This window comes from Stegodyphus dumicola, chromosome 7, assembly GCF_044657685.1.
Source record: "Stegodyphus dumicola isolate Sdum_Otavi_A_Nest chromosome 7, ASM4465768v1".
Lineage (NCBI taxonomy): Eukaryota > Metazoa > Arthropoda > Arachnida > Araneae > Eresidae > Stegodyphus > Stegodyphus dumicola.
Window position 1 is genome coordinate 84,027,000 of NC_140774.1, and position 25,383 is coordinate 84,052,382.

At 31.9% G+C, this 25,383-nt stretch overlaps 1 protein-coding gene across 6 annotated transcripts in view; it reads left to right on the forward strand.

Annotated features, from left to right (window-relative positions):
• The window catches only part of LOC118191564 (ATP-dependent RNA helicase DDX24), a 133,488-nt gene that overhangs the window by 81,678 nt on the left and 26,427 nt on the right, over window positions 1-25,383 (forward strand). For all 6 annotated transcript variants that reach the window (XM_085820541.1, XM_085820539.1, XM_085820542.1 and 3 more), the window contains 2 exons: window positions 12,486-12,767; window positions 13,320-13,437. In XM_085820541.1, coding sequence (XP_085676667.1) covers window positions 12,486-12,767; window positions 13,320-13,437 — 400 coding nt within the window. The remainder of the gene's footprint in view (window positions 1-12,485; window positions 12,768-13,319; window positions 13,438-25,383) is intronic.

Consider the following 25,383-nt stretch of genomic DNA (forward strand, 5'->3'; position numbering starts at 1 on the left):
ATAAAAAATCAACTCATTTTTCTATCTTAAAATGTATTTTTGTGCGTAGCGTATTTTCATTATATTCTTAAAATTCTAATTTAGAATGTAATTGTCAAGAACTGAATCCTAATCATTAGTAATATAATAAGTAATTATTACGGTTATTAATAAATCCTTCTTATATATTGCAAATATTGCACACGATATTATTTATTTACACTTCAATTCTAACCATCAGCTCTAGTAGAAGTTACAAATCAATTATATTTAATTAAAGATTGGATTGGATTGGATTATTTAATTATGACAAAGCACACGAGGGCTATCTGCCTAAAGGGAGGGATGCCTTCGTGGAGGATTTTCTAAGAGAAGCTGGCTCGTATACATGTTACACATGGGGAAAATCACGAAAACACCCATGCGGGCAGCCCGTTCGCGGGATTCGAACCTCGGACCGAACTACCAGTGTTCAGCGTCTTTACCGCTCGATCGCTGGTGGGCTATTTAATTAAGAAATGACCATCTAAGTTTAGTAACAGCAATTCAATTATTGGCGCCGTATCTTTCATGTTACTCCCGATTGGCAAGCTACATGATTTTTAATGAGTATTCGGGTTTTGCTAGTAACTTCCCTTGTAAATCGCGCTTAAACTAGGTTAGTTGGTTATTTGAACATAGAAAGAACATGGGAGCTATTTGTTAAGATGCTTTCATAGAGAACCTTTGTAAAGAGAACCTGAAAAACTACGAAAACGAACCATGCAGCCTGGGTTAGACTTCGCAACAAACAATTAGTATTTAACAATCTTCAAATGCTAGGCAACTGGTGAGGCTCCAATTTAATATTAAAATATTGTTGTATTGTTAGACAGAAAAAGCAGAATTTAAGTTTTGTTAACTCGTTAGTAAACTACCAAGCCGTAGTGCAAATGAATATTCAATTGCTTTTGCAATAATTGTATTCACTTAATATTCTTGGAATATGAGCTAAAGAAGGAATGTTCTCGGAAGATTAAAGAAGTGTTTAAATCCAGTGATATTAGGTTTGTCTTACAAGTTCAGGATCAAAACGATTCTGCAATTGCCCGAGTAGTTGACTTGTAAATGACTGTGAATTAAGCAGATGACTTTTAATCTTACGTTTTCAGTCAGAAAACCTATTCCGAATGTTTTGTATTGCATGACAATGCATCTTTTCATTATTCAATAACCAGTCGGAGAACCGCTTGTTTTCGGAAAATAAGTATGTGTACTCAATCGTCCTGCATGTTCTTCAAATTTGTCTTCTTGTGATTTTTTTCTTTCCCCAAAACTAAAGTTGCCTCTCAAAGGAAAGTTTTTTGACATTGAAGAGACAAAAAAAGTATGACATCTACTTTTAGAGGCATGTCAAAAACAGATCTCTACAAGCCTTTTCTTCCATTACATGTTGTGCAGTCAGACAAAAAGTTGCATCAGCGTAAATTTTATAATCTATTTTTATTCCACTCTGATTACTTTATTAACATACAGTGAATATATACTAAATCTTTTACTTTAGCTTAAGTAATTCGGAAGTTTTGACGGAATTGTTGTCGGAACTAGGACTTAGAAGATAAGTCAAATTAAATATTTCAATAATCCAATAAATTCAAGGTCGAAGTTTCAATATTTTATTTTCGGAGGGAGGAGAAATTTTTTCAGTTTTGGTCCATTATCCTAAGTATATTTGCTTTGATTCTTTATTTTTTCCATAAAAGCGAAAAATTTACGCTTGGTATACATATAACGCATAGCTTCAAATTAAAATTTAATAATATACAGAGTGGTTATAATTAAAGTTCCACACTGAAACGGTCATAAAAGGAAAACTACTGGATCAAATGTTATCCAACTTGGTAATCGTGTAAAGGAGGTCATGGAATTTATTTTCCGCGAAAAAAAGGAAGTTGGAAACCTCACCATCAGGGGGAAAATGGCGTTGTATGCAGTATTGTTAAACGAAATATGGGTCGGAATCTAACTTAACTTTTTGTTACACAGGTTTAACATGTTGCATACCCTTAAGAAACTTTGAAGTAGGCAAATTACCATTTAAAAGCGTTGAATTCGATAAAAGTCGAGTGCGCCATTTGTGTAAGTGAGAAATTCGTCCGTGAAAACCACGAATTAGCGATTAGAAAATGTGAGATCGCAAATCACTCGCACAAGTGCGTACAATCTGGAAATCGTTTTCTTACAGATCGCTAATTTGTAATTTTTTAAACCTGAATTCGGCACTAAAACATGAAGATGCTGATTCAAAACGCTTTTAATCGGTTTGGGCCAAAGAAATCCCTCATGTTATCTATCTAGTTCCATTGCATTCTCCTACTGCATTCGATTGCATAGCAGTCATTCCACACCGTTTAGTGTTGAATGACAGCTAGTTTTATAACTGAACCATTTTTCTCTGAAGAGCAGGCGACAGCTGGACCACTGTGATTGCAGCTCACTTAGAGTCAATGTTAAAATGTTTCGTGATACATGAACTGCATGGAACTGCAGTAACATGGCATTTTACATACTACGATTTTTATGCAGGGCTGGGCCTCACCTCACGTGTGTCGCACAGTTACTTAGGAAACATTTCACGAATGAACGTCTTATAGGCATACAATTCCCCTCTTCCCACCAGACCTCAATCTCTGTGACTTTTGGCTATGGGGTTATCTCAGAAGCACTGTTTATGGTGATATTCTAAACAATTTGGCAGAAGTGAAAAATGACCGTAACATTCCTCCTGATATGCTAAGAACTGCTGTTAAGAATGCAGTAACAGGATTTAACTTGCTCTCGGAAAATGCTGGACGCTACATTGAACATGCTTTGTAACACATTTCGGAAACTATTAAACACATTTTAAACAGATGTTTTCATGTCTTATTTCATTTACCAATATTGTATACAGCACCATTTTTCCACTGGTGGTGAGTTTTTGAACTCTTTTTTTTTTTTTTTTTTTTTTTTTTTCCCGCGGAAAATAAATTCCCATAACCTCCTTTACATGATTCCCAAGTTTGATAACATTTGGTCCAGTAGTTTTCCTTTTATGACCATTTCAAATTGGAACTTTAATTATAACCACCATGTAAATTAAACTTTAAAAGTCTGACAGTTTGGTTCAAGTCCCAGCTTTAAAAATATATATATTTAAATATAATATTCTATATTAATCCTCTTAGAAAGAATGTTTTAAGAAGCTAATTTTTCTCTCGCTTCATAGATTGTATAAAAAAACATTATCTTTAATATGATTTAGATTGTTTCAGCCGATATAAGAATCGGGTCACTCGGTGGTACAGAATAAACCCTGCTGGACTGTTTTATTTCTTTGTCATTTAGCAAAAATCTTTTAATTAAAATATTTATGCTTTGGACTTTGCTCTATATTTTGTTTATAGTTAAAATGTCTAGAAAATGAAAAGCTGTCTTCAGCTGAAACGCAGTTGATGCAATTGATATTTTAAAAAAATTGACAAGAATGCAAAATTTATGGAAGTCTAGGAATTGAAAAATCTTTTTTTTTTTTTTTTTTTTGTGTGTGTGTGTGTGTGTGTGTGAGCACTGAAAATAACTGTAGAAGGAAAGAAGAAAATTAGGGAGAAAAGTAAGCAAAAATTTGCAGGGAAATTTGGCTGTAAGACATACCAAGATGTTTCAAAAAGTTGTACGCTTTTGACCTTATACCTTAAGGATACTTCAAAGAATTTAGGTGTTCAAAGAGAAATCATTTGGACGTGTACACCACCACCACCAAATACCATCAATTGAGCTTGTGTTAACAGAAAAGACAAAAACAATATCATTACAGATTAAAGTGAAGAGCGACTGGTTGTAGACTATATGGTTGTATAAATTTAAATTACGTTATAGAACATCATATCGTATCATAAATGGAGAATCCCATGATTTTCTCAGTCGAATTATTTGAAGATTCAGGAGTTTATCCTGTGATGTATGTGGATGTCACCTAAAGACATTTTTTTTTCCTCCTGATGAAACAGTGGCTGAGCGGTAAATCGCTGAACACTGGTAGTTCGGTCCGAGGTTCGAATCCCGCGAACGGGCTGTCTTCATGGGCGTTTTCGTGGTTTTCCCCATATGTAACGTGCATGCGAGTCAGTTTCCCTTAGAAAGTCCTCCACGAAGGCATCCCTTCCCTTAGGCATAATTAAATAAACCAAAACCTCTTGATGAAACCAGACTTTCTTTTCATCTCATACCTTCAAAATGTTTAGCCTCTAAAGACTGATAAAGGCTCTGACCAAATACTTCGTGATGAACTTTCTAAGAGAAACCAGCTAGCATACACGGTACACATGAGAAAATCCACGAAAACGCCCATGTAACCAGCCCGTTTACCGGGATTCGAACCCCGGAGTGAACTACCAGTGTTCAATGATTCTCTACCGCTCGGCCGTTTGTGGGCCTTTATGAAATGGAAGGCGATAACTTTATTTAAAATGATTGTCAGAAACACCAAGATTATTTCGAAAAGTTGGATACTTTTTAATATACTTGCAGAATGCCTAAAGCAAAAGAGCAAGAATAAAGTAGAATGCCTGAAGAAAAAGAAAAGAAAAAATAAATTTTTGCGTAAAATTTAATATTTCTACTTTTTTTTTTTAATTTAAAACTTTTTAATCTTATGATATTTGATTCTTGCGATTTCAAAAATAAAATATTTGACTAAAATATGAATAACATTTTAAGAAACCAAATGTAGGATAAAACTGTGTAAAGCAATGGGCACAATGATTAAACTGTTTAAAGCAGTGTATGCAAGTCGTCCTATGTTAAAATGTCCGTTATACATCTCTCTTATTTATATATTTCTTTTCTGAACGGAACATTGAAAGGCGTGTTAACTGTGCTTTACTGTAATTTCTCTTTTAATATATGCAGTTTTCAAATGCATCATAGTCTGGGTTACAAAATATTCTTCGGAAAGAAACGCAATTCAAATAAATAAAATCAAATTCTGGAAAATTTATATTAATAAATATATTTAAAATGCTCAGTTCGAAGGAATAAATAGAAAATTTTAAAACAATTATTTGAAGAGACAATGCAACACAAAGAATTAAAATAAAAGTATAAAAATTTAAAAATTTCCTAAAATAATAACTATGACAAATAAATATATATAAAGAAAACTATTTGAAAAAAAAAATAAACGCTGCATCGTTATTGACGCAGTTTGAATAGGTAAATAGAAATTTTTAAAACAGTTATTCGAAGAAAAAAATGCAACTAAACAATTAAAATGAAATTCGAAAAAGAAAAAATTACTTAAAATAATAACAGTCATAATAAAAAATATATAAAGAATATTATTTGGAAAAAAGAATGATGGTGACTTTTTTTCCTCTCATGGGAAAGGAAACAAGGTTGCCATATATTAAGACATTCGCCATTCTTGGCACAAACTGAACAAAAAGTGCCAACATAAATTTGTGAATTTCTCCGTAAATTTCGCTCCAAATTTTGCAAAATTTCATATTTAGGCGTAATTTGAGTCGAATCGAAATATGTAAAAAAATTGGTATGTTATTTCAGAAAAAGTCCGATTTTGTGTCAAAATACCTATGTTAGAATAGTGCTATATATAAATCTAATATATATCCTAAGTCGCGCTTTCGAGACATGAAGAACGCAATTTGAATTTTGTCAATCGGCCCAGTAGAACGGGAGATATAGCACTGTCCCTTTTTTTTTTTTTTTTTTTTTTTTTAGCAGTGTACTTAAAATTAGTTTATATCTGTAACTAATGTATTCAACTGCATTCTTAAGCATGTAAAATTATTAGTATTGTTGATTAATCAATATGAATTCCTGTTATTAGGTTTTGCTGTAGCAGTGGTTCTCAAACAAGGAGGAATTCCCCCTAGTGGAGAATTTCATACTTTCAGAGTGAAATACAGTTAGCCTTTTAATTAGCTGTTAAATATTTAGTTTATGAATATAAAAAGCCACTTTTATTTTAATTTTGGTGTTTAACAACATTTTCTATATTTATATTGTTTAATTTATAAAACACATTAAATAATAATCTCAATCTAAATAAATGTTTATATATATATTTTTTGTTGTGTAGCAAATTTAATGTAATTAATTTAATCACAGTAATCAAAATTTTAATGTGTCGATATTCTAAATTTTAAGCTACACAACATGTTTTGGTTTATTAAATTATTGGTTTGTTATTGGTATATTTTGATCAATTTAATTTATCTGAAGTTATGATGAAAAAAAATTGTCTTAGCTCATTTCCCAGTGGAATAGATTGGAGTCCAAAGATCGCAAATTTTTTCGTTGGTTGGTTTGGTTTATTAGATTATGGCAAAGCACTCGAGGGCTATCTGCCTTAAGGGAGGAATGCCTTCGTGGAGGACTTTTTAAGGGAAACAGGCTCGTATACACGTTACACATGGGGAAAACCACGAAAACACCCATGCAGCCAGCCCGTTCGCGGGATTCGAACCTCGGACCGAACTATCAGTGTTCAGCGACATTACCGCTCAGCCGCTGGTGGGCAATTTTTTCGTTGAAAGTGAACTTTTGTAACTCTTCTTCCCCCCTTTCTTATTAGAGGAAAAACTTAGAAAGTTTTGTTAATTAAAAGGCTATAACTTAAAATTGATTAAAGCTAGTCTTATGAAAGTAGTCTCAATTTAAAGTGCTAATTTTTGTACGTCTAATGATATTAAATTCTAAGGGTTTAACTTAATTCTTGTCATGAAAAACTGAGTTTATTACTTGAAAATTCGCCTATATCCATTGTCTGAGTGAGAAAGCAAGTGTGACAAGTTTTAAAACAAAGTGGACAAAGAACGACGCTAGCTAATTTTTTTTTTTTTTTTTCGTGTAACTTCAGATAAACTAAATTGATCAAAATATACCAATAACAAACCAATAATTTAATAAACCAAAACATGTTAAAACATGTCTTAAAATTTAGAATGTCGACACATTAAAATTTTGATTACTGTGATTAAATTAATTACGTTAAATTTGCTGGGAAATGTCAACTCATAACATATTTCAAAATAATGGATTCAACTAAATCTATCTTCTAATCATTATATTCACAACCAGTTTTCATTTAACAATTATTCAGAATATATTATGTGATATATTATAGCCTTTGGTTTGTATTTTAAGCATGTATGGCCAACAAGCTTAATATGAAGCTACCAATACCAGTGGATCCACTAGCATGGTGGTTTGCAACCTGTTTTGTCCCATCACCCCTTTCACATTGGTAGCAGATCATTCCTGCCTACTTCTTCTACAAACTCAAAATGTCATGTCACGAATTTAATTATTAATATGTGTTTTAAGTTTCATTATTCTAGTTTTTTTTTTTTTTTATTATTTATTTATTATTTGTATTCATGTATATTTTAATCTGGTAAAAAGAGTATTCTTAAATTGTTAAAGCCTTATTTATCTGGTAGTTCTTGAAAGTGTAGTGTAACAAAGACAGGAAACGGTTGCAAGAGCCCATTGTTGAATATCTGAGTATTAGAGTTTTTTTTTTTTTTTTTAATTTTTAAATTTTTACTCAAACTGACTCATACGGATAGTGCCGGACAAATTAACTAAAAAAAATCTATAATCCTATTCATCATTCATATATCATAAGAAAATTTTTATAAACAATCATATAGTGGTAGTACAAGTTAAATTTTAGGTTCTCGTTGTGAGTAAACCTCGTTATGAGTAAAGGAAACACAATAACCCCAAATTCAATTAAAGCTCCATGTTTCTTAAAAGCTTACCGGCTCAAACAAATGGAGGAACATGACAAACCGCAGTAAATTAACACACAGAATAAATAAGTGCAATTAAAATTCTAAATCAAACACATTTATTAAATTCTTGAATATAATAATATTATTAGTAAATACTTTGGTAACTGACCAGTATCCCCTACCACATATTTTTACTGTAAAAATATCGCATCTGTCACACAAAATTTCAGCTTACAATAATTAAAATTTTAAATTAATAATTAACATTTTTTCACAAATTAAGAAGGTGTAACATATTTTAATTCTCCAAATAAATGGTTCTCATTAATTAAAAGTGAACATTTTTCTAACTTGCATATAAAGCAGGCGTAACAAACTTTAATCCTCCAAAATAACTGGTCATTCCCTTAAAATTTCTAATCACTTTTTAATATTACCAGCTAGCGATATTTAATTTATATAAGTAATAAAAAATTATCTATGTGGATAAATTGTTATTAACTAGCCATCATGACATTTGGGAAGACAGAGAAAAGAGAGAAAATAATCTTAAAAATATCGCTCACAGATAGAAGACAGTTTTTCTGGATTGTAGGATCTTTAGTGTCCAATCCACTGGGAAATGAGCAAAGACAAATAATTTTTTTTTTCCTGTCAAAACACTTTCAGAAGCATCCCTTGAATTCAGGAATTACAGGTGTAGGATATTAAATACTAATTCTTCAATCAGCCAGGAACCGCCTTAAATATGTCCATTAAGTGAGAGACAGTTTCCGAACAGAAAGATCTTTAATGTCCAATCCAATCCACTAGAAAATGAGCAAAAACCATTTTTTTCTTTCTGTCAAAACACTTTCGGAAGTGTCCACTGATTTCAGGAACAAAGGGAGCATGATACCTCCATTTGGAACAAATCTGTATCTCATGACATATTCCTTCCACTGGAATGTCTCAAACGTGACTATTAAAGTTCTCCAAAATACACGATGAAGCGGCAAAACTAAATTTTGCATAGAGCACTGTCGGCACAAACTTCTTAGCTGTAACAAATCTCTTCTGTCTGTAATGAACAATTCTAACTGGCTATTCTAACAATTCTAACATGACTATTCAAAGATCTCTAAATGCACGATGAAACGGTGAAATCAAATTTTGTGTAGAACACTTTCTCCGTTCGAACAAATTCTCATCAGCGGGAAAGCCATGAGAACCCTCGCCTCAGACCAAGGCGCAAGCCTCCTGCAGGAGGTCAAGCCCCACCGAACTTTGTCTTTTACTGCTTTACATCTTCGCAACTCAAATCTGTCACCAAATCTGACTCGATAGCCGGCGCAGCAAGACCCGCAAGGGGTCAAGCCCCCACTCTTTTCCCCTTTTTCTTTCTCTTAGCTTGAAAATCTGAATCAGAATGAATTCTGACAAGTTGCAAACCTCCTAGGAAATCTCTGTTTCTCCACCTCTGTAAATTCATAGGCTTGCAAAAAATCATCAAATTAAAATCACACCTGTGCTAGAATTTATCTAGACTGAGAAAATGTCACCCCCATGACGAATCAAACACAAGAAAAATCTCTCAATGAGCCAACATCTGTACTCATGAAAAATATGGGAACTAGAGTGGACCCCTAAATAACAAGCGGAAACTAAGCTTTATGAGAATCCAATTACCTAAGCTTACAGCCACCCCCACTGTCTTGAAGTAACAAAATTGCAACTATAGCAAAGTGAAAGCAAGACAATTTTCGTTTCAAACTCCATTAGTAAAAGGCGACTACACAACACCTTACTGCCTCCATTGTTATTAAAAAGATCATAAACCTATAAACCAGGTGGCTCTTGCAACCGTTTCCTGCCTTTGTTACACTACACTTTCAAAAACTACCAGTTAAATAAGGCTTTAAGAATACTCTTTTTACCAGATTAAAATATACATGAATACAAATAAAAAAAAAACTAGAATAATGAAACTTAAAACACATATTAATAATTAAATTCGTGACATGACATTTTGAGTTTGTAAGAAGAAGTAGGCAGGAATGATCTGCTACCAATGTGAAAGGGGTGATGGGACAAAACAGGTTGTAAACCACCGTGCTAGTGGATTCTCTGGTAACCAAGGAACTCCAAGTATTGGTAGCTTCATATTAAGCTTGTTGGCCATACATGCTTAAAATACAAACCAAAGGCTATAATATATCACATAATATATTCTGAATAATTGTTAAATGAAAATTGGTTGTGAATATAATGATTAGGAAATAGATTTAGTTGAATCCATTATTTTGAAATATGTTATGAGTTGAATGGATATAGGTGTATGGATGAAGTTTTTGTTCAGTTTAATTTGAATACTGTAAAAGGAAAACAAGGGAGTTTTAGGACCTATGCAAGCAAAAATTAATTTTGTTTTAATTGAAATAGAACTGGCTTTTGTGGTTAGGTAAACAAAAAAATGCTTTCATGCTGTGTCAACAAAGATGTGTTTTATAACAAGGAATTTTTATTTTTAGCAGCTTTGGCTTGAAATCAAATATGCACACAAAAATTAATGATGAGGTTCTGTGTCTTTTATTATAGTAAATAAGTTTAGCATAAAGAAAATCTCAATTATCCAGATTTTTGAAATGTTTGAATGGGCAGTAATGCCAAAAGAATCCACATTGTATTGTGTAGTAAAAGCTGTACTGTCCAGCATTCAATTAACCTGGAAGGCTAAAATGACTGGAATGTTTCCAAATTTTAGAAACTTTTTTTAATAAAAATTAGGCAAATTAAGACACTTGTAAAGCCATCATAAGCATGTATAAAACCTATGACTTAGAGCAAACAAAAACTGTCACCAAACAGTGATTTAGCTCCATAAGCCTGAAGTCACAAGCCAGTCATAAGATTTTTATTATTATTATTATTATTATTATTATTATTATTATTATTATTATTATTATTATTTAATGGAAACCCAAGTAATTCTGGATAAGACAGTTTAACTTTTGCAAAGAATGTTATAAGTTAACTGCAACTTACCTATATTTCTATCGTTGAAAAAAAAAAGATTAAAATTTGAGAGCTGCCATCAATGGAACAGCATGAAGTAGAATATTTTCAAAATTATATGATAATGAAGTAACTAGTGCAGGTTTGCCGGGATCTCTGCAAATTTTTATGTTTGATTTAATTTCATGATTAGATACGATATTTACTTTCATATGAATATGTTGGTGTGAATGTCTGAAATGAATTTTATTTAAGTGTAGGCTTTTAATATTAAAATTAATTACAAATAAAATGACAACTTTTCTATCCTGAATTCAAATTTTTATATGTTCGTCTATTCATAATTTTTGCTTAACCGGAATTTGCCATTTCTTAAGCTATTCAGATAGTTGAGCTTTCACTGTAATTATAACTTGGGAGAACAATTCCCTCTTTATACAGTCAAAAGTCGTTAATTCGGACACCCATAATCCGGAATGATCTATAATCCGGAATGATCTATAATCCGGAATGATCTATAATCCGGACCTCCAAGCTACAAACTTTCTGCGCGTGCGTAGCTTTGATGCATGCATATAAGACCTTTACGGCTGCGAATATGCGCGTGCGCAAAATATGCTTACGAATGCGCGTTTAATGTATAACGGACGGTATAAACTAAGCTAAAATTATCTAATTCAGTTAATGTTGCAGATTGCGTTGTTCCTTAATCTTCGAATTGGATTCGGCTTATTATTTTTTGCAGACTGTTAGAGCAATTTTATAAAAGTAAGCTTGAACTTTCGATTATGTCTAATAGAATTTCTGATATATATTTACTAATATGTAAAGCATCTACAAAGCGAAAGTATGTTTCAAAATCCATTAAAAAAAAGTGGAATTGCTGCAAAAAAAATGGATAAAGGCATATCCTTTGTTTATCTAAACTTTAACATTTGTTTATCTAAACTTTGTATATCTTTAATGCAATGGCGCATAATGAATTGGAAGTTGATCTATCACTATCCTTATCTTCAGGGCAGTTGTTTTTATTTTATTTGGCTTATAATTCCTTACTAAATGTAGTATTTCATCTCAATGTACTCCGTCTTTGATATGATTTAAATCAAATTCCTCGTCATTATAATTCGCTTCCGATAGTGAAGAAAGTGACACAGAGGTTATTGAAAACGAAAAAATTTCGATTGATAAATTAGTCGGTATTCTCAACACAGTAATTATAGGACTTGAACAGCGGAACTTTGTAACTTAACAAGAAATTATGTCTGTTTATAGAATTAAAGAGAATGTATTATCACATAAAAAACGAAGCAACTTAAACAACTTACATTGAAAGAAATGTTTAATAAAGTAAACAAATAAATATTAAGCTTTTTTTTTTTTTTTTTTTTTAATTATTATTTTTTTTTTTTTTTTTTTTTTGGTAAATTTTGATACCCTTTAGATCATAATTGTTCTTTGTTTCATAAATTACAGTTTCATATTTTTAATTTCATAATTTCTGCATTCCATCTTACCAGATTTAAACTGATGATCTATAATCCGGAATCGCCGAAGTCCCGACGAGTCCGGATTAACGACTTTTGACTGTATTATAGAACTGTAGTATTATTTTTTTCTCTTTATCATTCTTATTAGACAGAAATTTTCATTGTTGCACCAAATTTTTAATTTGTGTAAACTTGCATATTTAAAATTTTGGCAACATTCTGTTTTTCTCTTTTAATTTAGGACCTGTATTTATATTATTTCCTTTTAATGTACCCTGGAAGAACTCTAATCTTTTGCAACAGCATTGATTCAGTGCGGCGCTTGAGGACTGTCCTTGAATATTTAGATTGCAATCCTTATCCCCTGCATTCTTCTATGCATCAACGACAAAGGTTAAAAAATCTTGAGAGATTTGCTGCAAGTTCTACAGCAGTTTTGCTTGCAACCGATGTTGCGGCTAGAGGGCTGGACATTAAGGGAATTGAGCATGTTATTCATTTTCAAGTGCCACGTACTGCAGAAGTATGTTAATTATAATATATATTTTGGTTTCATTTTGAAATAATGTTAGAATTGTCATTTTCGTACTAAACTATAGGTCTACAAAACTGACCGTTTTGGGAAAAAAAAAAAATGTTTATAACTTTTCATTATAATTACTATGTGTTCATCTTACAGAATAAGTATCTGCTCCTTTTAATATAACGTAAAATATATAAAAGTGACAAAAATTGGTAGACATGAAAACTGAATATATATATGCAGATTTTGGTGTGAAGCCATTGATACATTATGATTGCTGTATAGTGTAGGTATTTTAGTTTTGATACTGTGCTTTTGCATTGTTTCACTACATTTTCACTACATTTTTTGTTAATAGTTGTGAGAATTTCCCTATTGGGCATGTTGTATATTGAAATAAGTTAAAAAAAAAATATAAGTAATTTTATATTTTTTTAGCGTAATAAAAAAGTTTTCTTTTATTAGAAAATTTTATCAGATGCAGAATTTTTGATTCTTGAAATGTCTTCATTTATTTAAATGTGTTCTTATATGTGATTTGAATTTTTTTAGACTTATGTTCATCGGAGTGGAAGAACTGCTAGAGCTCAAAGTGAAGGATTAAGTTTGATGTTAATAGAACCTCAAGATGCAGTTTACTATAAAAGAATCTGTAAAACATTAAATAAAGGTATAGTGAATTTAAGATTATTTTGCCATAGTTAAAAATTCAAATATGGGACTGTAAAACTATTTTAAAAAGAAGAATGTTATTAATTTTAATAACTGTAGCTTAAAGGTTCCCACAGAAATCAGAACATTTCCAAAAAAGTAAGCAAAATTTTTTTAAAAAAAGGGGGGTTGTAGATTGTAGATCAGTGTTCTTAAATAACAAAAATGTACATTTTAAATAGTACTCAGTAAACATTAATTACCTCTTTTTTTAAATAAAAAAAAAAAAAAAAAAAAGCAATTGATGATTTATTGTAAATCTCTGATATAATTTTATCAACTCATATCTCTATTTTTCTCTTATTACTGAGCTGTTATTTGCTCTTCTCTTAAAAAAAATGTTACTGTTATATTACTCGTTTCTTTAGAAGTGAAATTACTGTTTAAAAATTAATAGTGTGGCACTGTGATTGAATATTGTAATTGTTAGCTATACTAATTAAGCACTTTTTTCAATCCATTGTAATTCTTGTCTTCTTGCTTTTATTGTACTGTAGGAATAATCTAAAGCAGGGGTTCTCAACTGGTGGTACGCAAAGAAGCAAAGTATTTTTAACTATTAAATTCAAAATTAAAATCCCAACATCCTGACTGAGTTTCTTCTCTAACACTTGTAAATTTATGCAATCTGAGCTTTGTTCAAGAGTGGTGGTAGTGGTAGTAGTACTTTGTAGTGATGGGTACTAAAGGTTTTAAATTTTTGTGTAGATGGTACGCGTTAGTCAAAAGGTTGAGAACCGCTTATCTAAAGGTATAATAAATTATTCGCTATTATAAATTTCATTTGCAGATTGAGTAGCCCTCTCCACCAGAGTTTGATATTTCTTTTTTTAAAACACTACCTACTTTTTGAATGGTTTCGATGTATATTTCCTATACATATTTCCTCTGTTTGCTTTACATTAAAAAAATTAAGTGAAGAATTAAATTTTTATAACATTATTAGTTATTGCATTATATTTTGCAATAAATACATTGAATTATTCACTTACTCATATAATAATTGATTTGTTGTGTTTGGTTGTCAGAAACAATTTTACCTTTTTATCATGAAAAGTCAAGGGAATAAAAAATTGAGCTTCTGTAATGCCTGCGAAAAAGTGAAAAAGCTGAATATTTTGTATGTTTCTAAATTAATGATTCATAGGTATCTGAGATTTTGAACTCATCATACCATCATCTTTCACTTGAAAATTTTCGGTTTTCAAGTGAAAGATGTTAAAAAATATTTTTTTCTTTATGATATTTTATCAGAAATTTTTGGTGATACTACAAAATTTAGAAACTATCAGGAAAACTGAATAATAATTCTTGAGCATGTATTTTATGCTTTCAGCATTTCAATATACTTTAATACTGTATGTAAAATAATATTTATTATTTTATTCAATTATGTGTAGTTGTTCTTGTGTCTGCATATGCAAGTTTGCAAGTTATAGTAATTATTTGGATAAATTGTTTTATGCCAGGCACTAGCCATTTTACACTTTCAGTACTACTAAGGTCAGAAACGGTTGTCATTTTATTATGGATGCACATAATAAATAGCAGGCAGCCACCATTACCTTCTGTGAAGGGGCAGACAATTTACATCAATGCCTTTTCCGGGATTCAAAACTGGTCTTTTCAGTACAGCAGTCAGCGTCACTAACCAGTTTACCGTCTTTGCAGCAAATAAATTAATTAAACGATAAAAAATTATTCTTTAACATATTTTTTTTTTTTTTTTTTTTTTTTTAATTTTTGCCTTATCAATGCTGTTACTTTGTGTAATTGGTACAAGGTGTTTCAAAAAAGACTTACAAACTTTAAAGATGACTATCTTGCAAATATAAATAATTAGGTAATAAGAAATTGAAATAAAGTGATCGCTTATTGGACATCATATAAAATTTGCAAAAGGCAGGTTTTCAAAAATATTTTATATTTCTGACCATAATGACATTGCAATCTCTGTTCTAATTTCTTTTTAAGTGTTTTATTACACATTTTGCTTTGTTGGCAAAATTCTTTTGCCAAAATATGAATTAATATTTTGTGAAGTTGATGAAATAAACAGAAATATTGGGAAATTTATCTATTCATCAGAGAAAACAAAGTTGTGGGATATTATTGGTTGTATCATAGCACTTTGTTGGTTTAAAGTTTTGAAAGGTCTGGATCAGGAAATAGTTATAAAAAAATGAAAAAACTGACATGTTTAGTCAACAGAGTATCCATGGAGCAATCACTTCATGCAAAAATAGTGATCATTAGGGCCATGCTTTCTAACAAATCTTTTTTTCAGAGGGAAATAATAACTTCAGCCTGGTATATTGACATTACAGAAACTTATTTCAGTATTATACAGCTTGGAAGATTGCCGTGGTTCAAGGATAAGTGAAGATTAATACTTTTGCAGAATAATTTGTTTCTGAAAGACGATAAAGCAGGGTTCGTACGGTCCTTGAGAGTCTTTAGGTTTTTTTGGAATCAATTTTTGGTCCTTAATTTCGACCAAAATTGCCAGGTCTTTAATTTTAATCATCTGAAATTTCTGTTTTTTCGACACCCATTTTAAATGTGAATTAGCATTTTGGAGAAATATTTTTGGCAATTCACTGATATATATGGTTATCTTTTGAATGGGTTATAATTTCTTCCGATTTCTAATATAAATTGTGGGGTACTCGAGTTTCTAAGCAGGAAGTGAAACATGAGCATTTTGAAATTCATTTTATCTTATGAAGAGCTCTTAAAGATAAAACAACGTTTAGGGATGTGAATTCTTTTATTAAACGGTTCTAAATTTGGCAACTCATCAACATTTTGGAGATTTTAAAATAATTTTCTATGGAAAATTTTAAATTCCGAGATCTGGGAATTTTTCAACAATTTTTTTGAAACATTGTAACATTGATAAATTTCATTAAAAGAATGGTAATATGTTGAAATTATATTTAAAAAATAACATTAAAATACAATATTTTTATTTTTTGCTGTCATAAAGTTGCAACTTGGCAAATTATACAATATTTTGAATACGAAAAATAAACAAGATATAATGCTATAAAGCACAATTCTAAAACAGTTCTTAGCAGAAACAAAATTACCGTAATTTCGCACGTATAGTCCGCAGACATGTTTTTATGTAAAAAAAATTTCAAAAATCGTCAGATAGTCCACGGACTATACGTCCGAAATTACGTTTTTTTAATACGGCAATATTAATGTATTTTAGAAACAAAGAACTAAGCATAAATAGAAAAAAGTACTTACTTACTAATATACCTTCAGAAATAAATTTAGTTATTTATAACTAACTGCTTACCCTTAAAAAGTATCTCTACATATTAAAGCGAGTTATTGTGTTTCATTAATTCTCACTGTGGTCACAAGATAAAATACAAAAATGTAAAAATTCAAGTAAAACTTATTCTTTGCATCTAGTGAAGCTTAAAATAATACAAAATAACTTATCACCTCTGGTGCTTTAATGGCTTATTGGAACCTTAAAGTATATTAACTGGGTTACAACCCATGGAACTACACAAAGCTATGACACTAACTGCATCAAACAGAGCCTGACTAACTTTAAACACTTGCCAACCATGCCTACATCAGGCCTTTCAGGTTTGTTCTAATCAGCAGGTCTCTCTCTCTAGACAAGCAGCAGCAGTGACAACATTCAGTCTTTTGTTATGAATCATGCTGATTATGGTATTATTTCTCATTTTAACCTATGCAGTTTGACATAAAATCTACCTGCTTATTACTAAACCTCTAGACTGACCAAGTATGTGACAAAATGAAACATTAAAAAAAATCAACATAAAGCTAACTTTTAGTAAAACATAAATGTCACTTATCTACAAATATGACCAACAATTAAAAGTGTAAAATATTTAATGCTACTTGATAAATTGCAAAGTTTATTTTATTTTCAAACTTATTAACAATTATGTTAATTAATTCATATTTAGTAATAATGCGTACTACTTAGGGAGCTATTTTAGTTTTAGGATGTATTGCAAAAGGTAAATTCAGGCATAGATGATATCTTCAATTGAATTTATTCAGTTCCCATTTGCTCATAGGTCCTTAATTTTTTTCATTAATGGTCCTTAAAAGTACTTAATTTCCTTGTGCAAAAATGTGTACGAACCCTGTGTAACTGATTTTGTTAGCATCAGAGCATGCCTTTATGTTTTAAGTTTTTTTTTTTTTAAATAAAAGAGGCTTTTTTAAAACTTTGTCTGACATTGTAGTTACTTTCAGACATAGTGATAATTTGATTCATATCTGTCAGGGGCTTTGGACTATTTCACTTTTATCAGATCAAGTAAACCCTCATCAGTATATTGTGGTGATGTTGACTAGGAGATAATGCACACAGAAACTAGTGAGAACACTGGTTTGCATATTTAGACAAATGTTTCATTGTTAGAAAAGATGCTTAACGAAATCGATATAAATTAGCCAAATTATCTCAGATGGCTTCAAATTAAAAAGAAACATAAATATTTTGTTGAGTGTTGGTGTTACAAAACATAAATATTTTGTGGGTTTTAATGTGTAATTATCATAATATTGTTTGAGAATCAATGTCATAAATTACATGTATTTTAAACTGTGAAAATTTATTAAATAGTAGTTTTAATAGGGCTTTTTCTAACAAATACTGTTAAAAAATAAATAAAATTTAATAATGGCCATGTAAATCCATAATGACTAAGGTTGTCTAACTACGTAATTTAATTATTTATAACTAACTGCTTACCTTTAAAAATTATCTCTGCATATTAAAGCAAGTTATTGCCTTTCATTAATCCGTACCGTGGTCACAAGATAAAACACAGAATGCAAAAATTCATGTAAAACTTACTCTTTGCATCTAGTGAGACTTAAAATACAAGGGGTGATCAAATGAAAAGGTACGAAATGACACGGTGGGTACAAATGTAGACTTTATTCAAAATATACACCATAGGCCTGAGCACAACGATCCACTGATGAACAAGCCGCAGGATTCCTTGTTCCCAGAATTCCTGTGGCTGTGACGAGACCCAGTCCTTCACATCGTCCTTGAGTATGTCGTCCGAGTTGAAGCGCTTCCCTTTTAGGTGTTTCTTCAGTGGACCAAACACATGGAAATCGCAGGGCGACATGTCCGGACTGTAAGGCGGATGGTCCAAAATCTCCTACTTGAACTTGGCCAGTTCCATATGTGTGACTCTGGAGACGTGTGGACGCGCGTTGTCATGGAGCAGAACCACACCCTCTGTGAGTAGCCCCGGTCTTTTGTTCTTAATGGACCTGCGTAAGCGTCGAAGTGTCTCACAGTACACATCGGAGTTAATGGTTTTTCTGTACACCAGGAATTTCAGAAGTAGCAGACCTTGAACGTTGAAAAAGACGGTGAGCAACACCTTACCTGCCGACGGCACGGCTTTGAACTTTTTAGGGGCAGGTGATGACACATACTTCCACTGCATGTTGTCCAGCTTCGTCTCTGGCTCGTAGTGATGGCACCAGGTTTCATCACCTGTGACGATCCGCTCCATGGAAGCGGGGTCTTCCCAATTACCGAAACAAATGTTGCAGTGCCAGCCCCATACGCAGTTCCTTTTGCTGGTTGGTGACCTGCTTCGGAACCCAAGCGGCACACACCTTCTGATATAGCATCCTGTCGTGAACAATTGACATCCACTTTCACCATTCGCAATGTCACATTTGTCACATTCGCAAGGTGACACGCTGATCACTTCTCACTAGGTCGTCCACCTTGTCAAGATCGCTCGTGATGACAGTGTTTGCCTGGCCTGGTCTCAGATCATCACCCACAATCTCATGGCCTGCACAAACACGGGCACTCCATTTTTCTGACAGACTTGTCAGAGACACATTTCTCCCCGTAAACTGTCACCATCCGGCGATGAACAGCTGCGGGTTTCTCACCTTCCGCTGTCAGAAATCGGATAACATCTCACTGCTCCTCAGTCGTCAAATTTTGCAACGTGAACGCCATCCTGTCCTCATACGGACTGCCACATCGTTTGGACGCCGATTGTGATAAGAGCTCTGCTCTCTCCTGCGCATGCGGGCGCTGCCCGCGCATGCTCCGATCCCAGTCAGAGATTCCAATAGCATCTCAAAATGTATCGCTAAATTCTCTCATGGCAGAATACGCAAATATTTAACTGTTACGTTTTTACGTCGTTTCGTACCTTTTCATTTGATCACCCCTTGTAATATAAAACTACAACTTATCACCTTATAGACGCCATCTCTTCTTTTCCACATAAACTAGAGTAGACCCTATAATGACCTGGTTAATTCTGAATAAAACTACTTACTCAGACAAAGGGTAAAGATAACTCTATTAATTCAAAATAGTTAACAGAAAGGCATGGTCTTCGTGCGTTACGAAAAGCACCGTCAACTTGCGGTGAGAACTAAAATGTAGAATATAGTTTAAGTCAAACCTAAAATAAACAGTGCAAGATAGCACTTAAGTTACACCTAAGAGGTGGACTCTCAAGAATCTAATCAGCATGATGCTAAATCTGTTAAGGGCAAAACTAGCGTAACAGCAAAATAACAACGAAATGTGCGCTTGGCTAGCGAAACACACTCTGAATAAGTTGAGAGATTCACCTGTTTAAATAAGCACTTCACTTAACTTTAAATTTACATCCTGGCGAGAGAATGTGAGGGGAAGTTGAGAAGTCTAGTACAGGTATCAAACTTACAAGGGTCAGTCAAAAAGTTAGTTGCACTGCCTAAAAAAACAAAACAGGAGCAAAATTTTACAATAACTTTATTTATATCTTAAAGTTCCGTTCAAAATCTACTTTTCAACATAATTACCTCCGTTATTTAAGCATTTGTCAAGACGTGGTACAAGTTTTTCGATGCCTTCCAATGAAATCCCGTCCAATGTCCGATAACCATTGTTTGGTTCCTGCTTTCAATTCGGCATCCGAATGGTATCGTTGCTTTGAAAGTTCTTGTTTCATGGGACCAAACACATAGAAGTCAGGAGGTGAAAGTTCTGGGATATAAGGAGGGTGATTCCACACTTCCCACCTTTTTCAAAAGTTCGCACCTTTGTTTTGCTGCATGCAGTCTTGCATTGTCATGCATGAGCACCTTGCCTTTCACAGTTTACGTGGCCATCGATTTTTGAGTGATATCCGCAATCGTTTTAGTGTTTCACAATAAGATGCATTAATTGTAGCACCCTTCGACATGAACTCTGTATGCACCATGCCTTCTCTGTCAAAAAACAGCATCATCATCACCTTTCCTGCAGATGGAACAGTTCGACACTTTGTTTGTGTCGGAGAACTGCAATGTTTCCACTCGAGCGAGCTGCGTTTCGTTTCAGGTAAAAAGTGGTGAATCCAGGTTTCATCTCCAGTCACAATTTTGTCCAAAACTCATTTCCTTCCGTTTGGTAACGTTGCAGAAATGCAAATGCACTTTCAAATCGCTTTCCTTTATGCTCCTCTGTCAATAGATGTGGCACCCATTGAGCACAAACTTTACGAAATTTAAGGTGATGGGCAATAATTTTATGCACACTTCCAGGAAAAATATACAGTTCATTTGAGATTTCGTCTATCGTTATGCATCTATTTGCAAGAATGCATTAATTCATGCGAGCAGTGATTTCCGAATTTGTTGCAGTTGATGGTCTTCCCTCGTGCTTAGCGACGTCAATATCTGTACGTCCATTCTCAAACATGTTGCACCGTTTCATGATAGCTTGCCGTGGCGTTGCATTTTCACCATACACTTTATGCAACTGCCCATAAATTTCTGTGCAGTTGCACCTTTTTGCCCAGAAAAAAATGAATCAGTGCACGTATTTCCAATTTGGACGCTATTTGCAGCTGTCGAGACATGTTTCCGACTGATTATCAGAAAAACTAAACTTGCCTCGGGAAAGCCACTACGTCACATGATAAAAGTACATGTCTGAAGTGTTGCCACACAGTGTCATCCAAATAGTCTTAGATGGAACATTTTTACGCAGTAGTGCAACAAACTTTCCGATTGACCTATGTAAAATAAATTTGTTATGCAAAATGAGGAAAACCCTACAGGTGCTTTAGTGGCTTATTGGAACCTTAAAGTATATTAACTTGATAAATTTCATAAAGTTTATTTTATTCTCAAACTTATTAATAATTATGTCAATTAATTCATGTTTAATAATAATGCATCCTACTTACGGATCTATTTTATTTTTAGGATGGTATTACAAAAGTGAAGTTCAGGCATAGATAATATTTTTGATTAAATTTATTCAGTTCGCATTTGCTCATAGGTCCTTAATTTTTTCCATTAATGGTCCTTAAAAGTACTTAATTTGTGTGCACAGAAATGTGTATGAACCCTGTCAAGTCAAGGTCTTAAACATTTTATAATAAAATACAAGATAAAAATCAATTAAAATTGATGTGAAATTAAACAGTAGAGAAATGTATTAAAATCAAAAACATAAACTGTGAAGAGTTTGACGGATAATAAATTATAGAAGTTTAATCACAAAGCAATTTATATGCGAAACAATGATGACTGTATGCAGCTTTTCATTAATCTTGATATAGTATGAACCTGTTAAAAATAATACAGTTGTTACAAAAAAAGTGTACAGTTTCAATGATTAGAATGAAAAACATCACCAAGAAAGGTAGTGTGGTTAAATTGAAAGGAGTGCTGAAGTATAACATTTTTCTGCCAACATTCCATGTTGTGATGTAAGTGATCATTATGTAGTGTATCACTTGATAAACAAAATGGTCACCTCTGTCATCAAGAAAACATTTTGTGTTTTAAGAATTTTGCAAAATGGAATCTAATTAGGTTTCAAGCCAAATTTCAATCAAGCTAAATTATTTCCAAGCATGAAATCAAGATTGCTACAAAATAATTTTGTATGAATTATTTGTGCAAAAATAAAAATTGTGGGCAATATTGTATTTATCCAAAAAAAAACAAATTGACACCTTCTAACGAAACTAAAAAAAAAAAAAAAAAATCTACAAAAACAATCATCAGTGATGCCAACTCTTGCACGTTTGATTTACTGATTGAAGTTTTTCATAAATAAGTAAAATCTATTCTATACAAACTGTAATTATTTGCATCTCCTAATTGTATACCTTTTCCACTGTAGACTTGGGTCATTTTGTTTATTATGTTCTAGAGTTTGCATTTAGTTTCTAACCAGTTATTTTATGTTAACCTTTTCACGTGGCCTATGGAGACTACTTTTTAAAATACTGAAGTCATTTATTTAGCCAACTTTTTAATCAGTAAGGTTCAGAAAATCAAAACTATAGTGCCTGCCATTTCCTGCTCTGCATTCCTGCTCTGCAAAGCTAATTTTAAATCCCTATAGTAAATTAAATTTTGTTGAATCTTTTTTAATGTAGTGAACACATCCCAGCCCCCAAGAAAAAGATACCATATTTGACGGCATATAAGACACACTTTTTTTCCTAAATTTGGTCTCAAAAAAGTTACCTGTATCTTATATGTGAAGGACACAGGTTAAATTTCAATACTGAACATTGTATTCAATTAAAAATCGAATCAAATAGCATTTGGCTTTTATAATATCAATTTAATCATCTTTTATGAAAAAAATTTATAACACTAGTTGATTTATATCTTTGAGAAAATACATGCCATTTACAACAAACTTCTATGATATGTGCAACTGAAGAGTCTCTCTTGGAGATTCTATAAAGTATAAGTCTAAATTTTCAGCTTGATAATTTTAGCATCTTATTCTGAAGTGGCATAATTCATAATAACTAATTAAGAAAAATATTAATAAAAACGTCTAGCTTAATCATAATTCATAAGAAACATATGCTATTATTTCTTGCAATAATATACTCAAACAGAAGTTGCAGGGTGCTTCATTAAAATTATGGTCCAAATCCTGTTGAACTGTGGTTGATTACTCTTCAAAATCTACAAGACAATTGACTTAACATGTGATATATTATGTCACAAGCATTTTGCCAATTATCTGAAGAGTAAGTTGGGTCCATTTTGTATACCATTTCCTTTGACTGCCTTTCAATAAAATCTGCACTTTTTTTTTTTTTTTGTGTGTGTGTGTGTGTGTGTGTGTGTGTGTGTTTTCCATAACACAAAAACAAACCTTACATATTGTCAAAATTAGAAAAATTACAATACTGAGATGCCACTGATCCTAAAACGTATCTCATTTTTATGAATTAAATATGAGAAAACTGTGTTTTAGAAACTAAATAATATTGTAATTATCAAGAAAAGTGTAAAAAGATTGAAACTGCAAGACTGAAGTGTATTGAAATTGTAAATTTCAACACTAATTGATATGAGTTTAATAAATTAATAATTTCATTCTCCTGAATCCTCCTTTTTCCAATGCTAATAAAAAAAAATTAAAAAAGAAAACAAAAGGAGAATTCAGGAGAATAAAATTATTAATCACATCAATAAATTATTATTATAAATCAGATCAATATTCATCTTAAAAGCATATTTACAGACATTTTATCAGTAATCTGTACCTGGAATAGCAATAGCATTTTTTGAACACCCGAAATGGTAGGCTCAATATCTTTATAATACAAAAGAAGTAATTGCAGCAGCTCACACTATAAAAATAAAAAACCATTTATATATATATACATATATAATTAGAAACAATTATATAACAATAGGATTAAATATAAAACATTAATAGAGGTTTAAGTTTTTAATGAAAATAATTTCATTTTTAATGTTTTACATGGGGGGATGGCTAAGATATGCAAAGAGTTTAGTTTACAATGAGTCTAAGTGCAAATGAAAGGGGAGGAAGATACTAATAAGGCAATTCACAACTATTCAAATTTGAAATCTTTACCTGTTCTTTCAAAATGAATGTTGTCCAGTGATAAGCTAGAAGTTCAGTCTAAAAATACAAATGAAAAACAACAAAATTTTAATCAATCATGAAGAGAAACTACTCAATGAATAATTGATTGCAGAAGCACATTAAAATGAATTTCATTTATAGTAGTTACTACCTTTTTTAATCAGATTTAAAATTATAAAATATATATATATATTCTTTTAAAAAGCAATAAAAATTATTTACAGGACAATAATTTTTAATCAGTATTATATATTTCTTATTACCTTAAAATGTTATTACATAAAAGTCAATTTAAGTTTTAATTATTCAAAATATGCTTGAAAACGTGATAAAGGAACCCAATTTTCTTCAGAATACATTGCTCATTTAGCATCCTTTTACACTATACCTTTCAGTTTTAATTTTTCAGAATATTATATTAATAAAGAATGTAACTATGATGCAGAAAATACAAAAGAATTTTTGTTTATGAAATCATCAAATTTCACTTTTTAAAAATTAATACAATTCTTTAAAATTATTACCGTATTTGACGGCATATAAGACGCACTTTTTTTCCTAAATTTGGTCTCAAAAAAGTTACCTGCGTCTTATACGTGAAGAACACAGGTTAACTTTCAATACTGAATGCTATTTTTAGCCTGGATAAAGATCTAGACACACATAACTTTCTACATCTATATGTGTGTGGCCTTTTAAATAAGGGTGCGTCTGATATGCCGTCAAATATGGTAATTATCTTTCCTATCTCCCTCATTTCCATGTTCCTGCCAGAATGTAAATTTCTAGTTCTTGTGTTATTCAAATGAGGTAGAAAAGAGAGAGAGTTTAATGAAGGTTTTAGAGAGTAGAATAATTCTGCTTCACAGGCACATTTTGCTTGCCTGAAGGCCACGTTGCTACTTTGATTGCTAGTGTTCTGCAGCTCTGCATTATTCCCAACTTTAGGCTTGTTAAGTTTAGGTCAGGGTCTGCTTGTGTGTTATTCTATTTGTG